The following is a 19,040-nucleotide window of genomic DNA, read 5'->3' as shown; positions in this document are numbered from 1 at the left end:
GCAGAGCACTGGGCCCCGGGCTTCCCCCATCTGCCACTCAGGGCCGCCCACCCTGGCCCAGGAGGCCCCGGGGGTCCAGTGGGCTGTGAGTGGTCCTGGGGAAGCTCGTACTCCACTGCCTAACGAGCCACTCCCTGCCAGGCACTGGAGGTCCCAGGTGAGGAGGGCCAGGTTCCTGATGGCCATGAGGACAGCACAGCTCTCAAGGGTGGTCTAAAGGAAGCCCAGCTGCAGTGTCGGGCTGTTTCCTGGCCTGGCCCCCCAAAAGACCACCTCAGCAGACAGAGGCCTCCCTTGATTTGCCAATTCGAGTGATTGGCTTGTGATGGAAGTCATGAGCCCAGGGAACACTGTGGGAGGCAGTGGGCACACAGCCCCTGTCCTGAGAAATAAGCCAGACACACAGGTTCAAATCCTTTTTCTGGAGGCATTTTAAAATTCTGTTTTCCTGTTCTCAGTCTCTCTGGAGCCTGGGTGTGATTAGCTGGCTGATGGAGGCAGGTGTCTAGACATGCTCCTTGGGCCTGACACTCTCTGGAGGTGAAGTTTGAAGACAGGTGGCGGGGCTGGAAGGCCCGCAGCTGACCAGGTGCGAGGATGCCTGAAGCAGTAGTGATGCCAAGGCTGGCGTTAGCGACTACCCCGGATCTCTCGGGGCCGAGGACTGGGCTCTGCAGTCCCCCCTCTTGACTCCCAGGCCAGTGGTCTTCCCATTATCAGGTGGTCCCAGCCCTGCCTCCCTCCAGAGTGGGGCTTGCTCTCTGAAGTGAGAGGAGGGTAACCACAGGTTCCTGTAGGTTGGATGAGTGAGTCCAGATTGGCACTGGGTATTGGATTTGCCCTTTCCCAGAGGAAGTATGCCAAAATAGGGAGAGAGACTGGGCATGTCCCCTGTTGTCCCTACCTCTAACAGTGGCCAGGGTAGACGGCCTCTCACAGCCATGCTCACCTGTGGCTTGTCCTGGTAAACTTGAGGTTGGACAAGGGGCACCTGGGGAGTGTGAATGTGTGGCAGGCCCATGGATGTGTGTGCGGCTGGTGAACTACAGATTTACACGCACCTACACACACACACAGTCACAGTGGTGGTGTTGGGACTCAATCAAGACCTGTGCCAAGCGCAGTCTGGGGTCAACGGTAGGTACCTGTGCACTCCTGCTTGGCTGATGTGTGCACACCAAGTCCAGTGTGCTTGGGTATCGGGAGGGGAGGATGCATTGCAGCCAGTGCCCCTTGCCCCTCCCCCCTTACTAAGCTGCACAAGACCACGTGCCTGTGGCAGGCCTGGGGTGTAAATGGGGTCTGGGGGCCCCGGGGAGGACAGGAGAGGCTCCCAGGGGCTGCAGCTGGGTTTGGAAGCCCTCAGCAGCAGGAGAAGCTTCCCCAGCGAGGAAGCCTCTGCGTAGATGCCCTCATTACATCACCGACAACCCGCCACTGAGCTGGCCTCCGTTAAGAGAGGCGCTTCTCTGGACGCCAAGACGGGCAGAGCGCCTTCCGGTCGGGCCGCAGAGCCGGCAGAGCCGCTCCTTCTCTCCGCAGGGCCGGCAGACGGAGCGGGGGCACAGGGGGATTCCAGACCCGAACGTGGGGAGGAGGGGCGCGGAGGGCCGGTGGGAGCGCGCTGGCGGGCGACGGGTTAAATGCGGGATCAGCCGCCGCGCCGTCGTTCCGGATTCTCTTCCCTCGGCGCGGGGCTGTTTGATGTCGGAGTACGCCAGGGACTCCCCCTCCCGCCGCTACACACACGCGCGCCCCCGCGCACACACACACGCACACGCACCGCTCTTTGCAGACAGCGCTCCGGTGGCTCCAAAGTGCCTGACTCCCGCCCCCCCGGCCCCGTTCTCTCGCGCACACAGCCTCTCCGGCCACATTCTCGCGCGCGCTCTCCCCAGCATCCCCGCCCGGACACGGGGCCCCGGGCAGAGGCGCGCCGCTCGCCTGCCGCGCCTCCCTCCGAAGGAGCGCCGCGAGGGGGCGGGGAGGCCGGGGGCGGGAGGGGAGGAGACCGAGAGGGCGCCCGGGAGGCAGGGCGCGCGCACACACCGAGGGACGCGCGAGGGTGCGAGCCGCGCAGCGAGCGCAGAGCTGCCCGCGGCCGCCGGCGCCCCCCTGCCGCCCCATGCTGTGCTCCATGGCGAACTCGGGCTGCCTCCTGCTGTCCAACTCCGGCAGCATGCTCCCGCACTCCGTGCCCTGCCCGCCCGCCTTCCTCTACCTCCAACAGGTAAGCGGCCCCCGGCCCGGCCGCGGCCCCCGCCGGCGCACGTGCGCCCCGCGCCGCCGCCCACCGCGCGCCCGGCCGCCTCGGCGCCGCCGCCGGGGCCCCGCTTCGCTCCCCGCGTCATGGCGCCCGGCCGGCTGGGGCGAGCTGCGCCCTGCGCGGCGGCCGAGCGCGGGGTCGCCGGGAAGCGCGCGGCGCCCGGCCGGGGGCCGGAGTTTGGGGCGTCGCTCGCAACTTTTCTGGAGGCGCGGGAGGGGGCGGCGGGCGGAGTCTCGGGGGAAGCCCGAGGGGAGGGGGCGGGGGTTTTCGGCGCCCGGGTCACTTTGGGGAACTTCGCGCCCGGCCGCGGGGGACTCGGGGAGGGTAGTTCGCCCCTCCCGGGGCGCGTGGGGATGGCCGGGAGGCCGCGCGGGGGCGGCGGCGCGGGCGCCGAGCTCTGCTGCAGCGGGGACCGCGCACGGGCCTCAGGGGAGGCGGGCCACCCACCCGGTGGGGCTGGAGAGGGAGGCCCCGGGAGCCCCTGACTAAGAGGGGGCTGGGGCCAGACTTTTGCGATCTGCGGGGCTGCGTAGAAGCTTGGGCTGACGGGGGGGGGGGGCAAGCGACTCAGAGTCCCCAAATCCCCAGGATGCTCCACGGAGAGGTGCGTGCAGAGCATCAGCTGCTGCCTGCCCACCGGCCGGGTTGTGGGGTGGGGGCGGGGGCCTGTGATCCCACCCAATGCGGAATCAGTGCAGTCCTGGGCCTGCATTGGGGACCGAGGGGAGACTTCTCGGCTACCCCAGGCCCTTTGGCCTCTCGGGGCTGCGTTTCCCAGTGCCAGCTCAGCCGGAGCGGGCCACCCCCGGGGCTGCAGTACCCTGCTTTACCCACCTTGGCTAGCCACACCTCCCGGCCTGGGTTTTGGGGCTTTCCTTGGTTTTGGGGCTGCCTTCCCCATCTGAGCATCCTCTTCCTCTGCCTGGGACTGCAGGGGCCCTGGCAGCTGCTTGAGGAGGCCTGTGGTTTGAAGGGGGGCCTGGAAGGCCCCAAGAGCTCCAGGCTAACCATCAGGCCTCCAGCCTGGCTGCAGGGCTCCTCTGTAGGACCAGGTATGCACCTGGGCTGAGCAAGCAGATGGGAGGCAGAGGGTAGGGGGTGCCAGCTCTCGGGGGATGGTTAAGGTCAGGCCAGGCCTACTAGTCTAAATGGCCATGTTTCTCCACCGCCTCCCCCATGCCGTGTCTGAAGGAAGGAACAGAAGTATGTGTTTCTTGGAGACAGCGACAGGCTGCAGGAGGTGGGCTTTTGTCTTCTTGCGTCCCTTGGGCCCTCCAGAGAGCCAAGAAATAAGGAGCAGCACGAGGTGATTCAGGAGGAGCTGTGGGCACCCCAGAGATGGGGCCCTCAGAGCCGAGCCAGGGCAGCAGGTCCCTGGGTGCTTGGGTCAGCCCCCTGACAAGGATCCACACAGTGGGAACTGGCCTAACACATCAGCAGCTGCAGAGCACCATGGTCAGGAGCAGAGGGCGGCCAGAGTTGGCCTGTGATCCGAAGCCCTTGGCCCTTGGGCTCACCTTTCCTAGGACCGCCCGTGACATCTGAGCAGTCCTGGGCACGGCTCAGGGGCAACAGGCAGGTGGGTGTCCAAGCCCAGGCAGAGGCTGACCCCTCAAATGCCCCATCCTTCTTAGAGTTGCAGACAATCAGGGTGGACCTCGCAGGTCAGCTTTCCAGCACCTCCCAAATTTCCATGAGCGCAGGAACCACCGGGGACCTCTGGGGAGGGGCCCAAGAATCTGCATTTCTAACTAACTCCTGGCGAAGCTGTGGAGCAGACCACCCAAAGTAGCAAGCGTCTACCCCACCCAAACCCCACCCTTACCCCCTGCCGAGCAGGAAGGCTTGGAAGGACAGGGGCTACAGGAAGAGACTCCACCTCCCCGGCAGTGTGTAGGACTAGAGATTCATTCTATGGCTTGTTGGCTGTGTCGGGCAAGTCAGTTCACTTCTCTGAACTTCAGGCTCTTCCTCTGAGAAGGAAGGTGAAAGCGTACTTCTTCCCTGGCTCAAGGAGAGGGCTGAGTGAGGACCAAGTAGTGGCCAGCCTCCGAAAAATGCCCGACAAGTACTGGCAGTGTCTTGAGGACACAGACCAGTGCTCATAGTTGGGGTGAGTACACCAGTCTGACCGCAGGGAAGGCACTCCAATTCTTCCAGGGCTGGGTGAATGCATCCCCACCTTACCAGGAGCTTTCTTTCTGGGGGAACAGTGGGAAGGCAGAAAGACTGCATTTGAGCTCACCCATCCCCCAAGGGCTCTCAACCATGACAGGCTTGTTCTGGAAAAGCCTAGAGCGTGCTGGCTGGGCCATGCTTTGAAGCCCCCAGTTTCCTGCACAGCTTTTCCACAGGGGGTGGTCGTGTGTCTCCAAGGGCTGGGAAAAATCTAGAATGCAGTCATTTCCTGACTTGGGGGAGGGAGGATGTATTTATAGGGGTGCACACAGTTCTGGTGGTCCAGGACCAGTACAAAACAAATGATGACATTTAGTTGGAAACCCAACTTGTCCCAAGCCACCTTTAAGGTGAGCCTCCTGTGTCCACCTGAGGAGGGCCAGGCCCCCTAAGGCAGGCCCCCAGAGTCAAAGCTCACCTCTCCTGCAGGTCCCCCCAAGGGACTCTGCATGATTGAGCCTTGGTGCCATGAGTAGGCTGCGCATTCCATCTCAACAGCATGTTTGATAACAAGCAGGAGCCAAAGACGTGAAATCAAGCAGAGAGAAGAATCGTAGTTTGTGGCGCATTACGATGCAATATTTAAACAGGCGAGCTTTTGAAACACAGAATCTTTCAAAGTGGAAATTAGAAAATAAAACCTCAACCAACAGAATTCCATTTATTCTATTAAAGCCTCAACCTCTGCCTGCTGCACGGGCTGGACCCCAGGGGTGCTGGGAACGGGCCGTGTCCCCTGTGAGACGCAGCGGCTCTGTAATTAATTAGAGGTGCTAGTTGTCAAGCATCCGTCCCCTCGGCCTCTTAGTGGCGCTGGTATTTGTCAGAGTTCTAACCATGGCAGGCCGGCTCCAGGTCACCCATCAGCAGGAGAAATTCAGCTGTGGTTTGGGCTCTGACATTTGTTAAAAGCTCACCCGGCAAGGCCTGGCCTTGGTGTGTCCACATAGCCTTCCTGCCGCCAGGAGCCCACCTAGGGTCTCCAGCCCCCTGTGAGTACCTCAGCTTCCTACAGGGCAGCCCAGGCCCTGGTGCTCCTACATCTGGCCCCTGGTGGGGGACCCAAGGAGGCTTTTGTCCCTGGGGCATGGTGGCAGACGAGGGGTGGGGCTGATACTATTCACCTTTCACCAGAAAATCTCCTTTGGAAATCTGCAACATCTCCCAGACGCCCCTTGAGGCCCTCCTCTGGACCCCAGTGGAAGTTGTAGAGAATGGGAGGGGGAAGTCCTCAGGTCTGCAGAATGGGATTTTGTCGTGGTAATTACTTATTAAGCTGCAGTGTCCTATAAAAGAGAATTTTATCACTATATCACTACATCCCACCAGGAAGCCAGGAAATCCCTCCGGGGGAGAGAGCTGTAAGTGCTTAAGTTTTGTACAAGCGCCCTGGGGATGGGGCGGAGGCTACGCTGGCGGGATGCAGGCTGGCTGGAGGGGCCTGGCCGTGGGGAATGTGAGCACCTGGTTTGACCTCCGTTGGTCTTACCGGCTTTATGTTCTTAAGATGAGCTCACAGATGGCCGTGGTTGCCATCATGATTGTTGCCAGTAGCCAGAAGTTTCCGTGGAGGATGTGGCGTTTCCACCCAGCTTCGCAGTGCGAGGTGGATTGCTTTGTGGAGTTGTTGACAGCAAAAAGCATTCCCTTGGGGTGGAAGCCCAGAGGCTCCTGGGGGCCATGGAATTCTAGGGTCTCTTGTGAGATTCAATAGGAAGCTCTGCTTTTTATTAATGAGCCTTTTCTTTGGGGTAGCAAGGCTGCTAGTCACAGGAACGTCTAATAGTATTAATTCCTGTGGCAAACGTAATGCTGCTCTTGCCCCTTCGTGCATGCCTGGCTGCTTAGTCTCTGGCCTCTGGGCTGTTGGTGTGTCACCATGTGATTCCGGAAACCCCGTCTGAGATATGCTTGCTCACGGTAACATAACATGCCTGAGAGGTCACATGGGCAGTGGGAGGGGCAGACACAGGACCACCTTAGGTCCTCCGCATCTTCAGAAGTTCGCGCTGGTGAGCTTGGGTAGATTGACCTGCCTGGTCAAGGAGCCCATGCCTTGAATGGTCTGTCTGGAAGTGTGGAGCCACCTTTCCCTGGCATCATTTGGGTGCTGAAATAACTTGCTTATTTCCGTGGCTGCTTCTCCAGTTTCCTCTCTTCGGTGGCTCACATTTGTTCGGGAGTCTGCTTGTATGCGCACATGTTATAGTTAAGGAAACTAAGGCACAGAGCCGTTAGGTGACGTGTGAACTCATAAAGCCACTGGTGAGCAAGCGTGGATTTTACCCCAGAATGTAGGCTCACGTCTGCCTCATTCCGGGGAGTAGTCTCGCCCGCAGCTTCCCTAGCCATGTGCGGAAGAGAAGTGGCTCAGCTGGACCCCTTTGTGAGGCTTAGACTCTCGGCTTTCCTGTGGATTCTTAGAGGGGGGCTCTCCCCTGACACCCAGCCACGCCTGGGAGATTCCTTTTGGGTTGGGGACGTGTAAGCGGCTGGCCTCAGAAACCCGAGGGTGATGCTTTGTCGTGTCTTATTCCAGGGGCGGCTGGGCTTCTCAGGAAAGCGTGGGGCAGGGGAGCTTTGGCCAGATGTAGGATGAACATGGAAGATGAGAGTGGCGAGGGGGAACAGCTGAGGGGGCAATCCAGGTCTGGGCACAGAGGGCAGGCCCCTCATGCGGGAGTGGCAGGACACCCTGCATGGAGTGGAGTGCCCTCTGACCCCCTGACTGCCCTGTGAGCGTCTGCCCAGAGATGGGGGTGCATGAGGCCTGTCCGGGCTCCACCGGCATCTTCCGAGGTGGGGCATCATCTGGGTTGTAAGTCGGTGTGTCCTAATGTGGGCCTGGTGCAGCCGCGGGCCTTGCAGCGAGTGGGGAGTGGCTGACTCCTCTCAGGATGGATGGCCTTGGCAGGATCTTCCAGGAACATTAAGGAGGCCCGAATCTGTTCCTCATAGTTAACTGCCGACAGCTGAGACTCAAATCACATACCTGGTTTCCCAGAATTGGGAGTGAAGTGTTGGCTCAGCCATTGTCTTTCCCACCACAGGGACCCCTGGGAAATGGGTCCACCTGCCCTGAGACTCTGGGTCCTGGCGGGGGACAGAGAAGGCCCATCCGGATTGCCCCACGTGAGGACCCAGTGAGTTAGCAGGCTTCCCCCCGGCTGGGGGGTACAGAGGAGCAGGCATGGTGGTAGTGTGGGGCAAAGCTCACAGCCAGGGGTGTGCTGGGAGGTCAGCAGAGGCAGGAAATGACCATGCCAGGGGCCTTTCCCGTCCCTGGACATGACCAGGCGTCCCTGCAGGGCAGGCGCTGAGCTGCACAACTGGGGAATCACAGATGGCTGTCCCTGCAGGATGCAAGGCCGAGGTCCCAGCCCAAGTCTCTCGTCCTCTGTCTTGGGACAGCCACCCAAAGTCGGCTCAGAGCAGAATGTCAGGTTCCCGGGTGCAAGCAGGAGGCTGGCAGGGCCAGCTCTGGGATAGTGCCTATAGCCCTGGCACCCAGCTCGGGCCTGGGCCAAAGTGGTGGTCCCATGGCAGGGCGTCAGGAGGTGTGGGACCGGAGGGGGCCTCGGGGCCCTCTGTAATCAGGGGGTTGATTCTCTCCCAGGCCCCATGAAGCAGTGGCCACATTGTGGACCTGCAGAAGGGGATCCTCTACTCCCCAAGGGTGGAGCTTGGCCGGCCACCCTGACCCCGGGGACCCCAGTGAAGCCCCATGTTGCTGTCCCTGTGCCCTCTTGGCCTCCCCACTACCCCCCAGCACCCCCCCTCCCTGCTTCCCAACCAGCCTCCATCCTTTCTCATCCTCCTTCATGTCAGTTGTTGCTTCTAGAATTTTCTGTGCTTCTAAGCCTCTCTGCCTTCCCTCCTCTCTCCCAGTCCGCTTGCTCTCCACCCCTGTATTCATTTGTTCTCTGCTTCTCCCCTTCACCTCTGGCTTCCCTCAGGGATCTCAGGCCTGCCTTCCCCCCAGACTCTGGCCGTCCGTGGCCCTCCCAGCGCCCTCCACGGCCTGCCAGCCTATGGCCAAGCCGTTTGAGTTTCTGTCAGGGCTGCACACACATTGCAAGCTGCGTCTGCTGGGGACCAGCAGGACTGACTCCAGGCTTCGTGTCACCAGCGCAGCTGAGCCTGATCCTTGGCATCTAGGGTCCCCTGGAGGCCCAGATCTGGTTCTAGCAGGAGATCCAGTATGGCTGGGACCTGGGCTTGCTTGGCTGGGCTGCTGTGCGTGAGCCGCAGGCCCTGCCCTGGGGAGCCCTGTGGTGGCTCTGGAGCCACATGGGCCTGGCCCACTGCAGGCAGCAGGGTCCCTGCCAGCTGCCACAGAGATGGGCTGGTAGCCTCTGAGAGGCTGTGGGAGCAGGTCCCGCCCTCCCCAGGGCAGGAGCCCCTGGGCAGGCAAGGTCTTGGCGCCCCTGGGCTCCTCGGGCTCGGGGAGGCGACGGATGAGGAGGACAGCCTCTGCGGATCATTTATGGAGCTGCGGGCTGTTTGTGCCAGGCACCGCGCCCCCCGTCCTGTGCGTCCTGGGGCTCCCAGGCCAACTCAGCCGTAATGAATTGGCTCTGGGAGTGAGTGTGTCTTGCCCCACGGCTGTGAGGGTGTGCCTGGAGCCCGCCAGGGCGGTCAGAGGGAGGAGCGGCCAACGTCTTGCCTTCCTGGCCTCTCGGGTGGGATTTTACAGCTTCCCTCCCTCCCCCTCAGAGGGTGCTGGGGGCTGTGGAGGCTCCCGCTGCTCCCCCAGCCCACACCGGCCCGGCCCCACCAGCCCGCATGGCGCCCGGCCTCCCTGAGTGGGCGGCCTCGGTGTCTGCGTCGAGGCAAGTCAGCTCACGCATCTGACTGTGGAGGGCCTGTCCCAGGCACAGTGGGGAGTCGGCTGGACACTCGGGAGAGGCGTCCCCGGAGCCCTCAGGCAGGAAGAAGACGGCTTCATCACACACCCCCAGCCAGGGCAGGGCTCGGCCCCCGCCGGACGCCCAAGCCACACCACCTACCAGCCGGCGGCACCCCCAGGCGGCCCTGAGAAGGGCCCTCCCACACCCCTGGGAGTGGCTGGCTCTGCCAGCCTGCAGCATCGCCCCAGGAGGGTGACGGCAGACGGTGGGTGGTGACCGTGGCCTCCTGGGCCCCTCCGGCCACCGTCCCTGTGGCTGGGAGTGTGCACCCACTCTCTCGGCCATTTCCTTATCGGCAGAGTGGGGGTACCAGTCGGCAAGGTGCCTCCCTGCCCTCTCAGCATTCTCGCTCCAGAGCGTCACCAGGAAGGCAGATGACATTGCCCAGTAAGAACAAGGAAGGAAAGTGGCCACAGATGGAAATGGAGGCCCCAGGGTCGGGGAGGCCAAGGTGGCAGTCAGGCAAGCCCCCCCACGACCAGGGCAGAGAGCTGAGGCCCGGAGGCAGACGAGGGGGCTGCAGTGGGTGAGGCAGCAATACTAGAGAGAAGGCTGCACCCGCTGCGGCTCACAGCCACCCCCCAGGGCCGTTGATTCGGCTGCACCCAGGGTTCAGTCTCATGTGGGCAACCGTTCGCGCACCTGCACTGTGCCGAGGGGGGCGGGGCTGTGTGTGGCTGGGGAATATGTGTGACTATAGATCGCATGTGTGTGGTTATATGTAGCTGTGGATCGTGTGTGAGTGTGTATGTGTGAGTGGTCATGTGTGTAGAGAAGGCAGGGAAGAGCCATCATGCCAGTGAAGATGTGTCCCTGCCCCGGGCACCTGCCGCCCAGCGTCAAGGCTATTCCCCCTGGAGGTTTCCAGGGCCCCCTGCACCTCTGCTCATGGCCTCCTGGCAGGAGCGGGACCCCGTTCTCCTGTTTCTCCTAGGGGAGGTGAGCGGATCAGGACTCCAGAAGGAATTTGACCAAGAAATTAAGGGCAGCTGAAAGGAAACAGGTCAAGACACAGCCAGTCTGCACCCTGATGGTGATTCTGGGGCTGAGGTCACTAAGGCGTCACTGACACGACACCCCCTCCCTGTCTGAGGGGACCTGCAGGGACAGTTCAGCTCTGTACGCATGCGGTGCGGTGAGGCGGGGCGTGCTGGGAAAGGGCCCGGATTCTGCCCCAGGGTGCGTGGTGCTGACCTCAGCTCGGCCCCACCTGCCTGTCTCCGGGGCTGCCTCCCTCATCAGTAAATGAGCAGAGGGACCAGGGCAGGGCTTCCAAACCTGGGAAGGGGGTTGGAGGTGGAGAACTCATGCACACAGACATTTGTTCTGTTATTTCCAGGGGTTGGTGCTGCTGAATCAGGGCACACTTAGGGAGGGTTATTAAAGGCTTTCAGAGGCAGGGATGGTCCAGCCAGGATCTTGGCTCCCCATCCTCAAAGGTCAGCAGGTTGGCAAATAAGGGGATCAGGCCCTCCCCACCTGCACAGGACGAGAGGATGGGAACAGGCTGTGGGTTTGCGTTGCCAGCGGATTTCAGCCCCGGGCAAGTTCACTATGGATTCAGTGAGACCAAAAAAATGACAATGGAATGTTTTTAGGGTGAAAGAGTTTATACCCAACTTTATTCCCACAGTGGCAGGTTAATCACTAAAATCCCATCCACTCAAAGCGAGTCTGCATGCAGCAAGGTGGTCTCTGCCTCTGGGCCTCTCCACCCACCCAGCCGTCCCAGTCTCTGTCCTTGGCGCTGCCACCACTCCAGCCTCTGCTCTCCCGCAGCCGTGCAGCTGTGCAGCCCAGAGCACTGGGTGGAGTGCTTCATATAGAGTCAGTAATGACGTATTGCCCACACATGGGCAGTGAGCAAGCCGACCAGGGCCAGGTGAGGATGCTGGCCGTGGAACCTGCACTTTCTCCACAGGGTTTAGAGGAGGATTTCAGAGGACATTTCTGACTGTGATCTCAAACTTGAGCCTTGGCTGTCACGGGAGGTGGTGAGTTCTCTGCCACCAGAGGAATGAACAGTGACTGGCTAGCTCTCTGTCCCAGAGGCTCTAGAGCAGTGCTGTCCGATAAAAACGGAGTGCCAGGCAATAGGAAAACTTAAACTGGATAGTAGCCACTTAAGAGAAGAGAAGCAGATGAGATGAATTTCAATGATATATTTTATTTAACCCAGTTTGTCCCAAATACCATCCCAACATGTGATTGGTGTGAAATAAATTGCATGGGGCAGCTTGCATTCTCGTTTTGAACTAAGTCTTTGAAATCTGGTGTCAGTTTTACCCATACAGCCCATCTCCTCCGGACCAGCCACCAAGGCCTAGGGGTTCAGCGGGGTCGTGGTGAACATGTTGGGTGCATGCAAAATGTTTCCGTGATCGCAGGAAGTTCCTTGGACCCACAGAATTTGTTATGTCTGCCGGGCAGGCAGCACAGGGAGCCAGCCACAGATGTAGGCAGGGTTCCCCAAACCTCCTCCTCTGGAATTGGGGGCCTAAGGGAGTCACGCTGCTCCAGAGGTTGGTGGACAGGGTGGCCCCCAGATTCCCTGTGGCTGCAGGTCTGAGCCCCAGCATGCCCTGCAGACTGCAGAGGCCGGCCTTGCACCCTGGTCCCCAAGGCCAGTCCCCAGACGGGCTGTGTCCCTGACCATCTTCACCTACGCATGCCAAAGTGGGAAACTAAGAATCTAAGTGCAGTCATTTTTTGAATCAAGATGGATCTCTTCATTTTTTGTGTAGAAAATGCCCATTTTAGTAAGAGATGGTAATGCCTGCACTTCATGTTTTAAGCATCTTTATTTGGTAAAATAAAAGGTTGGTGATTGGAATCCAATCTCCTCCCCTCCCTGCTTTTAGAAAAAATACATTTTACTAAGTAGCCCTCCCCAAACGTCTGGAAACCTGTGATGTAGAGCAGGGCTCATTGGGCCAAATCCGTCCCACCGTCTGTTTTTGTAAGAAGAGTTTTGCTGGAACACGGCCACGCTCATCCGTTTACATGCTGCAGCTTTCATGCCGCCGCAGCAGCAGCAGTCGAGCAGTCGCAACAGAGACCATATGGCCCCCAAAGCTCAAAATATTTGCTGGAAAAGTTGGCCAACTTCACACGGAAATTTTGCCAACCCCTGGCCCAGAGCAGTGCTGTCCATAAAGGTACAGTGGGAGCCACGTGTGATGCCCAGGTTTCTAGTAGCCACGTTTACCAAATTGAAAAGAAACAGGTGGAATTCGTTTTAATGATGTGGTTGTTTTTCACCCAATCCAAAATATTTTCATTGCAAAATTCAATCTAAACATGACTGACATATTTGGCATTCATTTTTCCTACTGAATCTTCAAAATCCACTGTGTATTTTTCACTCGCACCCCATTGCATATCACACCGGCGACGTTTCAAACGCTCGTAGCCCCATGTGGCTGCTGCAGTGGACAGAACAGGACTGGGAGGAATGAAGCTTGTTCCAACTGGGGGATCTGGGAAGGCGGCTCAGGGGAGCCGGCCCCTGGCCTGGGTGTCTGCCAGTGGGGCTGAGACCTGTGGCTGGCAAAGAGAAGTGGCAGTTTATATGGAGTGACATGAAGGGCGAGTGGATTTGGGTAGGGGAGTTCCTGGACTATGTTCCTGTTACCCTGGGTTTGAGGGAGAGAGTGGCAGTGGAGATGTTTCCCAGTCTTGGCTGAGAAATGTGGACTTTTTCAGTAGACCATAGGGAACCATAGAAGGTCTTTGAGCAGGACAGTGATGTGATCAGAGCTACAGGTAAGGAAAACTAATCTGGGATGGAAAAGGATGCTACAGTCCAGGCAATGACCAGAACAAAGGCTTGCAGCCTGACGGGGCGGGCAGCAGGTCATGGTGAGGAGAGTGGGGAATATTTTCCAGAAGGGGTGTCACCCAGATGTAGTAACAGACAGACTATGGGGAAGGAGGGTCTGTGCAGAATCGTTGGTTTCTGGCTTGAGGTTGGCACTGGTGTACAGCGGGTGGGCTGCTCTGGCGGCCATGGCCCTGCCCCTGGCCCTGTGTGTTGAGCTGTTTAAGCCCCTGGAGCCCTGGCTCCTTAGTGGGGAAATTCCCCCCTTCTGGCCCCGTTTCAGGCCTATTCAGCTAGACCAGAGCAAGCGACCCAGCCAGAGTGAACAACTGGCTGTGCCCTTCTGGAAGCCTATCACCTTACCCCTTGCTCTCTCTCAACACCTGGCCTTAGCCCAGCTGAAACCCGAGGCAACCTCTCCTGGGGCCTACCAGCCCCAATACACACGGGCTCCCAAGCTCATTTGCAAGGTAGGTGAGCAATGCACCCACCCCTCCGGAGGAGGCAGTGGCCCCACACGCCCCAGCATCCCCAGGTCACTCTCATAATCACCTGGCTGGGGAGGTGCAGGGGCAGGGCTCGGGCCAGGTGGCCTCCCGTGAGTGCCTCCTGGGTGGAAGCTGACAGAGCAGGAGCATCTGAGGGAGAAGAGATGGTCACAGGTGGAGAAAGCGCTGGCTTGCCTCTGCGCCACCTGGGAAGACCCCACAGACAGGCCAGGGCCATTGCCTGGGGGTGCTCGGGTGGTGAGTGAAGCCAGGGCGAGGCTGGGGGCTTGCCTGCCTGGCGGGAGGACCCGTGGCTCCCCAGACAGCTCCAGCCTCCCGGCCTTTGTCCTTGCCGTGCCTTCCACCGGGAGTGCTGGTCCCCAGGCACCTGCCGGACTCGCGTTCTCATTTCCTCCCAGACGTCGCTGTCTCTTCTGAGCCCTGTCTTGACTATTATTAAGCCACGGAGAAGTGCAGGCACCACGTCTATCTCAGTCTCTCGCCCTCCCACCTTCCCCTGCTATTTTTTTCTCCATAGCATTTATGGGGATCTCACATGTACATTTGGCTTCCTTATTTGCCTCTACAAAGGGAAGGACTTTGTATCTCGTTTGCTGCTGTTTCCTGGCACCTGGAACAGTGCCTGGCAGGCGGAGGGAGTGTGTGAATATTTGCTGTGTGACTGAGACCCCTGCCCTCCCACCGCTAGCCACCCTGGGAAACAATGATCTGTTTGCCATCTCCCCCCTCTCCCTTCCCAACCAGCCTGACACCCCTTCCACACCCAGTCACTTGCACAGCCAGCAGGAAAGTGGCTGAGTGGCCACAGGTGACAAAGTCACTATGGGGCTTCAAGGCTCAAAGGCAGGAATGTTCTAGAGGGGAAAACAGGTAGGCTTATTCACCACTCTCTTTTCTATTTTTTCTTCTTCTTTAACTGTGTAGTTCATATCTGTGGTTCTTTTTTCATTCAGATATAATTCACATATCATAAAATACACTTTTATGAACTATGCAGTTTCACGGTTTTTAGTATATTCACAAAATTGTGCAGCCACTATCTAGTTATAGAGTATCTTCATCTCCCCCACCAACGGAAACTCCATATGCATCAAGCCGTCACTACCCTCCCCGCCTCCCCCTGCTGTTCCCTGGCAGCCCCCAACATGTAAATCATCTTTCTCTGAGGACTTAGCAGTTCTGGGTGTGTCGCATTAACAGAGTCAAACTCTGGGGTCCTGCCTGGACACCCTGTCTCTTGGGCCCTGCAGTGGGTGGTGTGCCTGCAGCAGGAGGAAGGAGGCTGTGCCCTCAGAGGGCCTGCAGGCCGGGAGGCAGTGGGCGCCCTGTTCCTGGGCTGAATGACCTGCAGAGTCATCCTTAGCTGGACATTAGGGGGCCTCGTGGAAGGGGTCCTCCCGCCCACCCACCCTGCACGAGGGGTGAGTGGGGCTGAGAGGAGGAGAAGGAGCCCCTGCACACCTGGGGTGGCCCCTGAACTTCCCAGTTCCATCTGCTTGCTGCCACCCAGCACCTTAGTCTGAGTCTTGCCTGTGCCTGGGGTGGGTGGAGAAAACTGCCCAGACTGTCTGGTTTCCCGTGATGCATCCCGGTGCCGGTGGTGCAGGTGTCCTGGGCTTGAGCAGATTGAGTGTCCATCTCTCAGGCCATGGGCTCTTCCTGCTTGAACACCTCACCGTCTCAGTCCCCAGGGCTGGAGGCTGGCAGAGCCTCCCTGGGCACACCTGCCTCCACCCTCTCCCTCTGCCGGGCACTGGTCTTGGGGTGGAGAGGAACAAGCAGGCTGGGCCTGCCTCTGGGTTGCTCAGCAACTCTGGCATTTCTCTCTCCTGGGCCTCGGTTTCCTCGGGGTCCGTGGGGATAGCAGTACCTCCTTCGGCCGCTTCCAGTGGGTGGATAAGTGACGCAGTGCAACCAAAGGGGCAGCCCGGGCCTGGGGCGGGGTCGACCCCGGCTGACGCTGGCCTCTTCTCTTGTTTAAAGCTCCAGATACATTAAATCCAGAAAAGGAATTGCTAAAATACGGTTGTAGAATGTGTAGTTTATCTTAAATATTCCCTTTTAGCAAATTAACAATTTAAACCCATATTCAAGCAAATGCAGTATAATTGCTCTATTCACAAGTTGATGATGGGGATTTATTTTAATTCAGTTGGAAAGTGTACATGGAGGCCCTGGCCAAGTGTTCCCTGCCCAGGGCAACTCCTCGGGGACCGGGGGCACCAGGGGGCTAGAATTTTGGGGGCAGAGTGGTCAGTGCCCCTGGAGCTGAAGTCCTGGTGGGCCTGGGCAGGCAGAGCCTTCGGGGCCTCCTGTCCCAGCTCCCGTAAATGAGGCTCCGACCACGCCCCCACTTATCTACCACCACCCAGCCCTGTGGCTTGCATCCTGCCAGGGACCCTCCTTCTTAGAAATCCCTAGAGCCTTTGGAAGGCTCTGTGCCGCCCCCGGGGGGTGTATTGTGGGACTGGAATAGACCCTAAGAGGATCCAGCAGCCAAGGTCAGCCTCCCAAGGCATCTCTGGCACCTCTGGCCGCACTCTGGCTCCAGGTCAGCCAGGATCCTGGGTGGGGCCGGGGTTGAGGAGGTGCCACGGTCGACTGGGACAATCTGGAGCAAGAAATCCAGGCAAATGATGGCCCAGCCCACCGAGGGGCCCTCACTCTGGGGATTCAGGCTCGGGGTGAGGGTGCCAGCACGGAAGGGAGGGGAGGTTGGAAGATGTAGGCGTCCGGTCCTTGGGCCTTGTCTGTAAATTGTGGTTCGGGGTCCCTGCCAAGCCTGTGATGGCTGGGACAGCTCTGTGACCCATGGGGACCGGACACTGCCCCCAAACCACACACACAGTGCAGTGCTGGGACATGCACACCCCTCTGATCAGCGCTGCCTCAGTGGGTGCTTGGTAGAGACCCTGGAGAGTGGGCGGGCTGGTGGGGTCAGGGTTTCCTCAGCCTTATGCCTGGCGCTGTACCTCCTACCTGGGTTTCCCGGCAGTCCAGGATGTAGGCGATCTGCCCACTTTAGAGAAAACGAGGCACAGAGAGGCTGTGAAGATGGGGGGGTGCTGCTTCCGTCTTGCCTTGGTGTCTGTCACCAGGAACCGCCCTGACGGCAGCTGGCCTGGCACATCGCCAGCAGAGCACCTGCCCCTCAAGCCTCACTCCCCCAGTTTCCACATGGTCACTCTTTACAGGGTGTTTCTAGGCTCCCAGGGGGCAGGGACGCTAGTCTCTTCTCCTTACTGTATTTTAACAGCTTTACTGAGGTATCATTTGCATACCATAAAATTCATAGATTCGTACCACATAAGGTGACAATGAAATGACTTTCCATAAATGCATAGGGTTGTTCGACCATCACTGCAGAGATAGAACTTCCATGCCCCAAACGTTTCTTGGCAACTTCCATTTGTTTTGATCGCCCCACCAGACCTGGCCTGGGGGAGCCCAGGCAGGTGGGGGGCAGGTGGGCCCTGAGTGGCGGGAGCCCCTCTCTGGGGCACCCTCTCAGGGTCGGGCCTCCTGCCCTGGACCTCGGTGCTGGGGCGTTCGATGTCACCTTCCCCAGAGCTGTGCCCTCCCTGAGTGTCCATCTGAATCCCCCGTCCCCTCTCCCACTGCCTTGAGTCCTGTGGGTGGCTCTGGGACCGCCCCCACCCCTTCCTCCATGGCTCAGAGCTAAGCCCACTTGATTCTTTTGATCTTGGTTCAGAAATCAGCCCTTGCAGCCATCGCACCGCTGCGCTGGTCCGCAGCAGCCCTCACTAGGCCCAGGGCTGCCTGCACCTCAGGCAGGCTCCCCTGCCCTGCCCTGCCCTGCCCTGGCCAGCTTTCCTGGGCTAAGCCCCCACTGGGGGCATGCCGGGTCCTTTTTCCTCAGGGAGGGGAGGGCTTGCAGGGTGGGAGCCCCCAGGAATGCAGAAAGGCAGGCCCATCTCCAGGGTGTGCCCAGCCCCTGCCACGTGAGAAACAGGGACAGTGGGATGTGGGCAAAGCCAGGTTTGCACCTTGTACCTGAGTCCCCAGCATAGCTCCGGGCGTAACCCTGCAGCATTTCATCCCCTCCCTGGGCCTCGCTGTCCCTGTCTGTAAACCTGTGGCCTGTGGGTCAGCATTCCTTCCCCGCCAGGGCAGGCAGATACTGGGCCCCAAGCCAGGACTCAGCCACTGGTGACCTGACCTCACTGAACTTCTGGAAAGCCTTCAGATCCGGAGTTGGGTCATGGGGGTGGGGGGCATGCCCTGGGTGCAAAACCTAAGTCAAGCAGGAAAGCAGGGCTTAGTACCTCCAGCCGTTGCCTGAGGGCCACCCCCTGAATGAAGCCAGAATTCCCCCAGGGCTGGCGGATTGGACAGGCAGGGGTGGGGGGGTCGGATGTGAAGCTCCTCCTGGCACTGTGGGAAGGCCCCGCATGGAGGGATTGGCTGCCTTGGTGACCCTCCCTGCCCCTCAAGGAGGAGACCTCACGGGCCCCGCCACCCCCCAGCCTTCCCCACACTACTCAGTGTGAGATGGGGACCAAAGGAGAGGAGACCTCAGCTCATCTGTGGGCTGCATGGCGTTGGGGGCTCTTAATTAGACCTAATAAGGCGAACTAGCTTTCAAATGAGAAACTTGGATTTTTCTCCTCTTTCCCTCCCCTCCCATTGCCTTTCTCTTCTTTCCCCTTTCGGAAAATGAAACAAGGATAAACATTTGACTGGCCGCTGCAGCCAGGGAGGTGGCAGCCAGCTCACGGGTGAGCAGAGGGCTGGTGTGGGGTGGTAGCCCCCCTGTAGAGGCCCCCTGCCCCGGCCCCCCTGGGTCTGGCTGTGTCCCCCCCGGGACCCAGGTCAGAGGCACACTTCCTCCTGGCTCTAGGGAGGGCCATTGGGGTGTGGCCGGGTCCCTCTAGCTGTTCCTTGGCTCCTGGTGCCAGGAGCAGGGGATGAGGAGGATGTGGGTCCCTTGGGGGGGACCAAGGCCGGGAGGGGGGACGAGAGAACTAAGGCGGCCCTGCCTCCCCAGTCACTCCCGCCCGTCCGCCTGTGCCTTCTGAGTAGCCCTGACCCCCCTCCGCCCCACCGAGGACCCTGGGCCTAGCGGAGGAGGGCCTGCTGCCTCTGTGTGGACCCCCGCCCTGCAGCCCTGGTGGCACCATTCTCACTGGCAGCGGTGGCTGTTCCTGAGGTGGTGATTCTGCAGCACCTTCCTGGACCTGCTGGGAATGGAGAAGCCCCCCCAGGGCCAGGCTCTGAAGTGTTGCCGCCCCAGAGGGGGTCTGAGCTGCCGGAGGGAGCTCCTGTCCTCCTTCCCCCAGAGGGTGAGCGCACAGCCTCTAGCCCCCCCCTGGAGGTCAAGGTCAGACCAGCCCCTC

The 19,040-nt window shown here is 59.8% G+C and overlaps 1 protein-coding gene across 15 annotated transcripts in view; it reads left to right on the top strand.

Annotated features, from left to right (window-relative positions):
* Positions 1 to 19,040, top strand: part of RBFOX3 (RNA binding fox-1 homolog 3) — a 425,191-nt gene that overhangs the window by 352,446 nt on the left and 53,705 nt on the right. The window contains exon 1 of one of the 15 annotated variants that reach the window (XM_036997219.2): positions 2,079 to 2,230. The exons of 10 other annotated variants lie outside the window; for them this stretch is intronic. In XM_036997219.2, the coding sequence (XP_036853114.2) occupies positions 2,126 to 2,230 (105 nt within the window). In that variant the 5' untranslated portion in view covers positions 2,079 to 2,125. Of the gene's footprint in view, positions 1 to 2,078; positions 2,231 to 19,040 lie in introns of those variants that run through there. 4 more of the 15 variants (XM_073236027.1, XM_073236038.1, XM_017643316.3 and 1 more) reach the window with 4 other exon arrangements.

This window comes from Manis javanica, chromosome 4 (assembly GCF_040802235.1).
Source record: "Manis javanica isolate MJ-LG chromosome 4, MJ_LKY, whole genome shotgun sequence".
Classification (NCBI taxonomy): Eukaryota; Metazoa; Chordata; class Mammalia; order Pholidota; family Manidae; genus Manis; species Manis javanica.
Note: the sequence above shows the minus strand (reverse complement) of the source record. Positions and strands in the feature narration are given on the sequence as shown.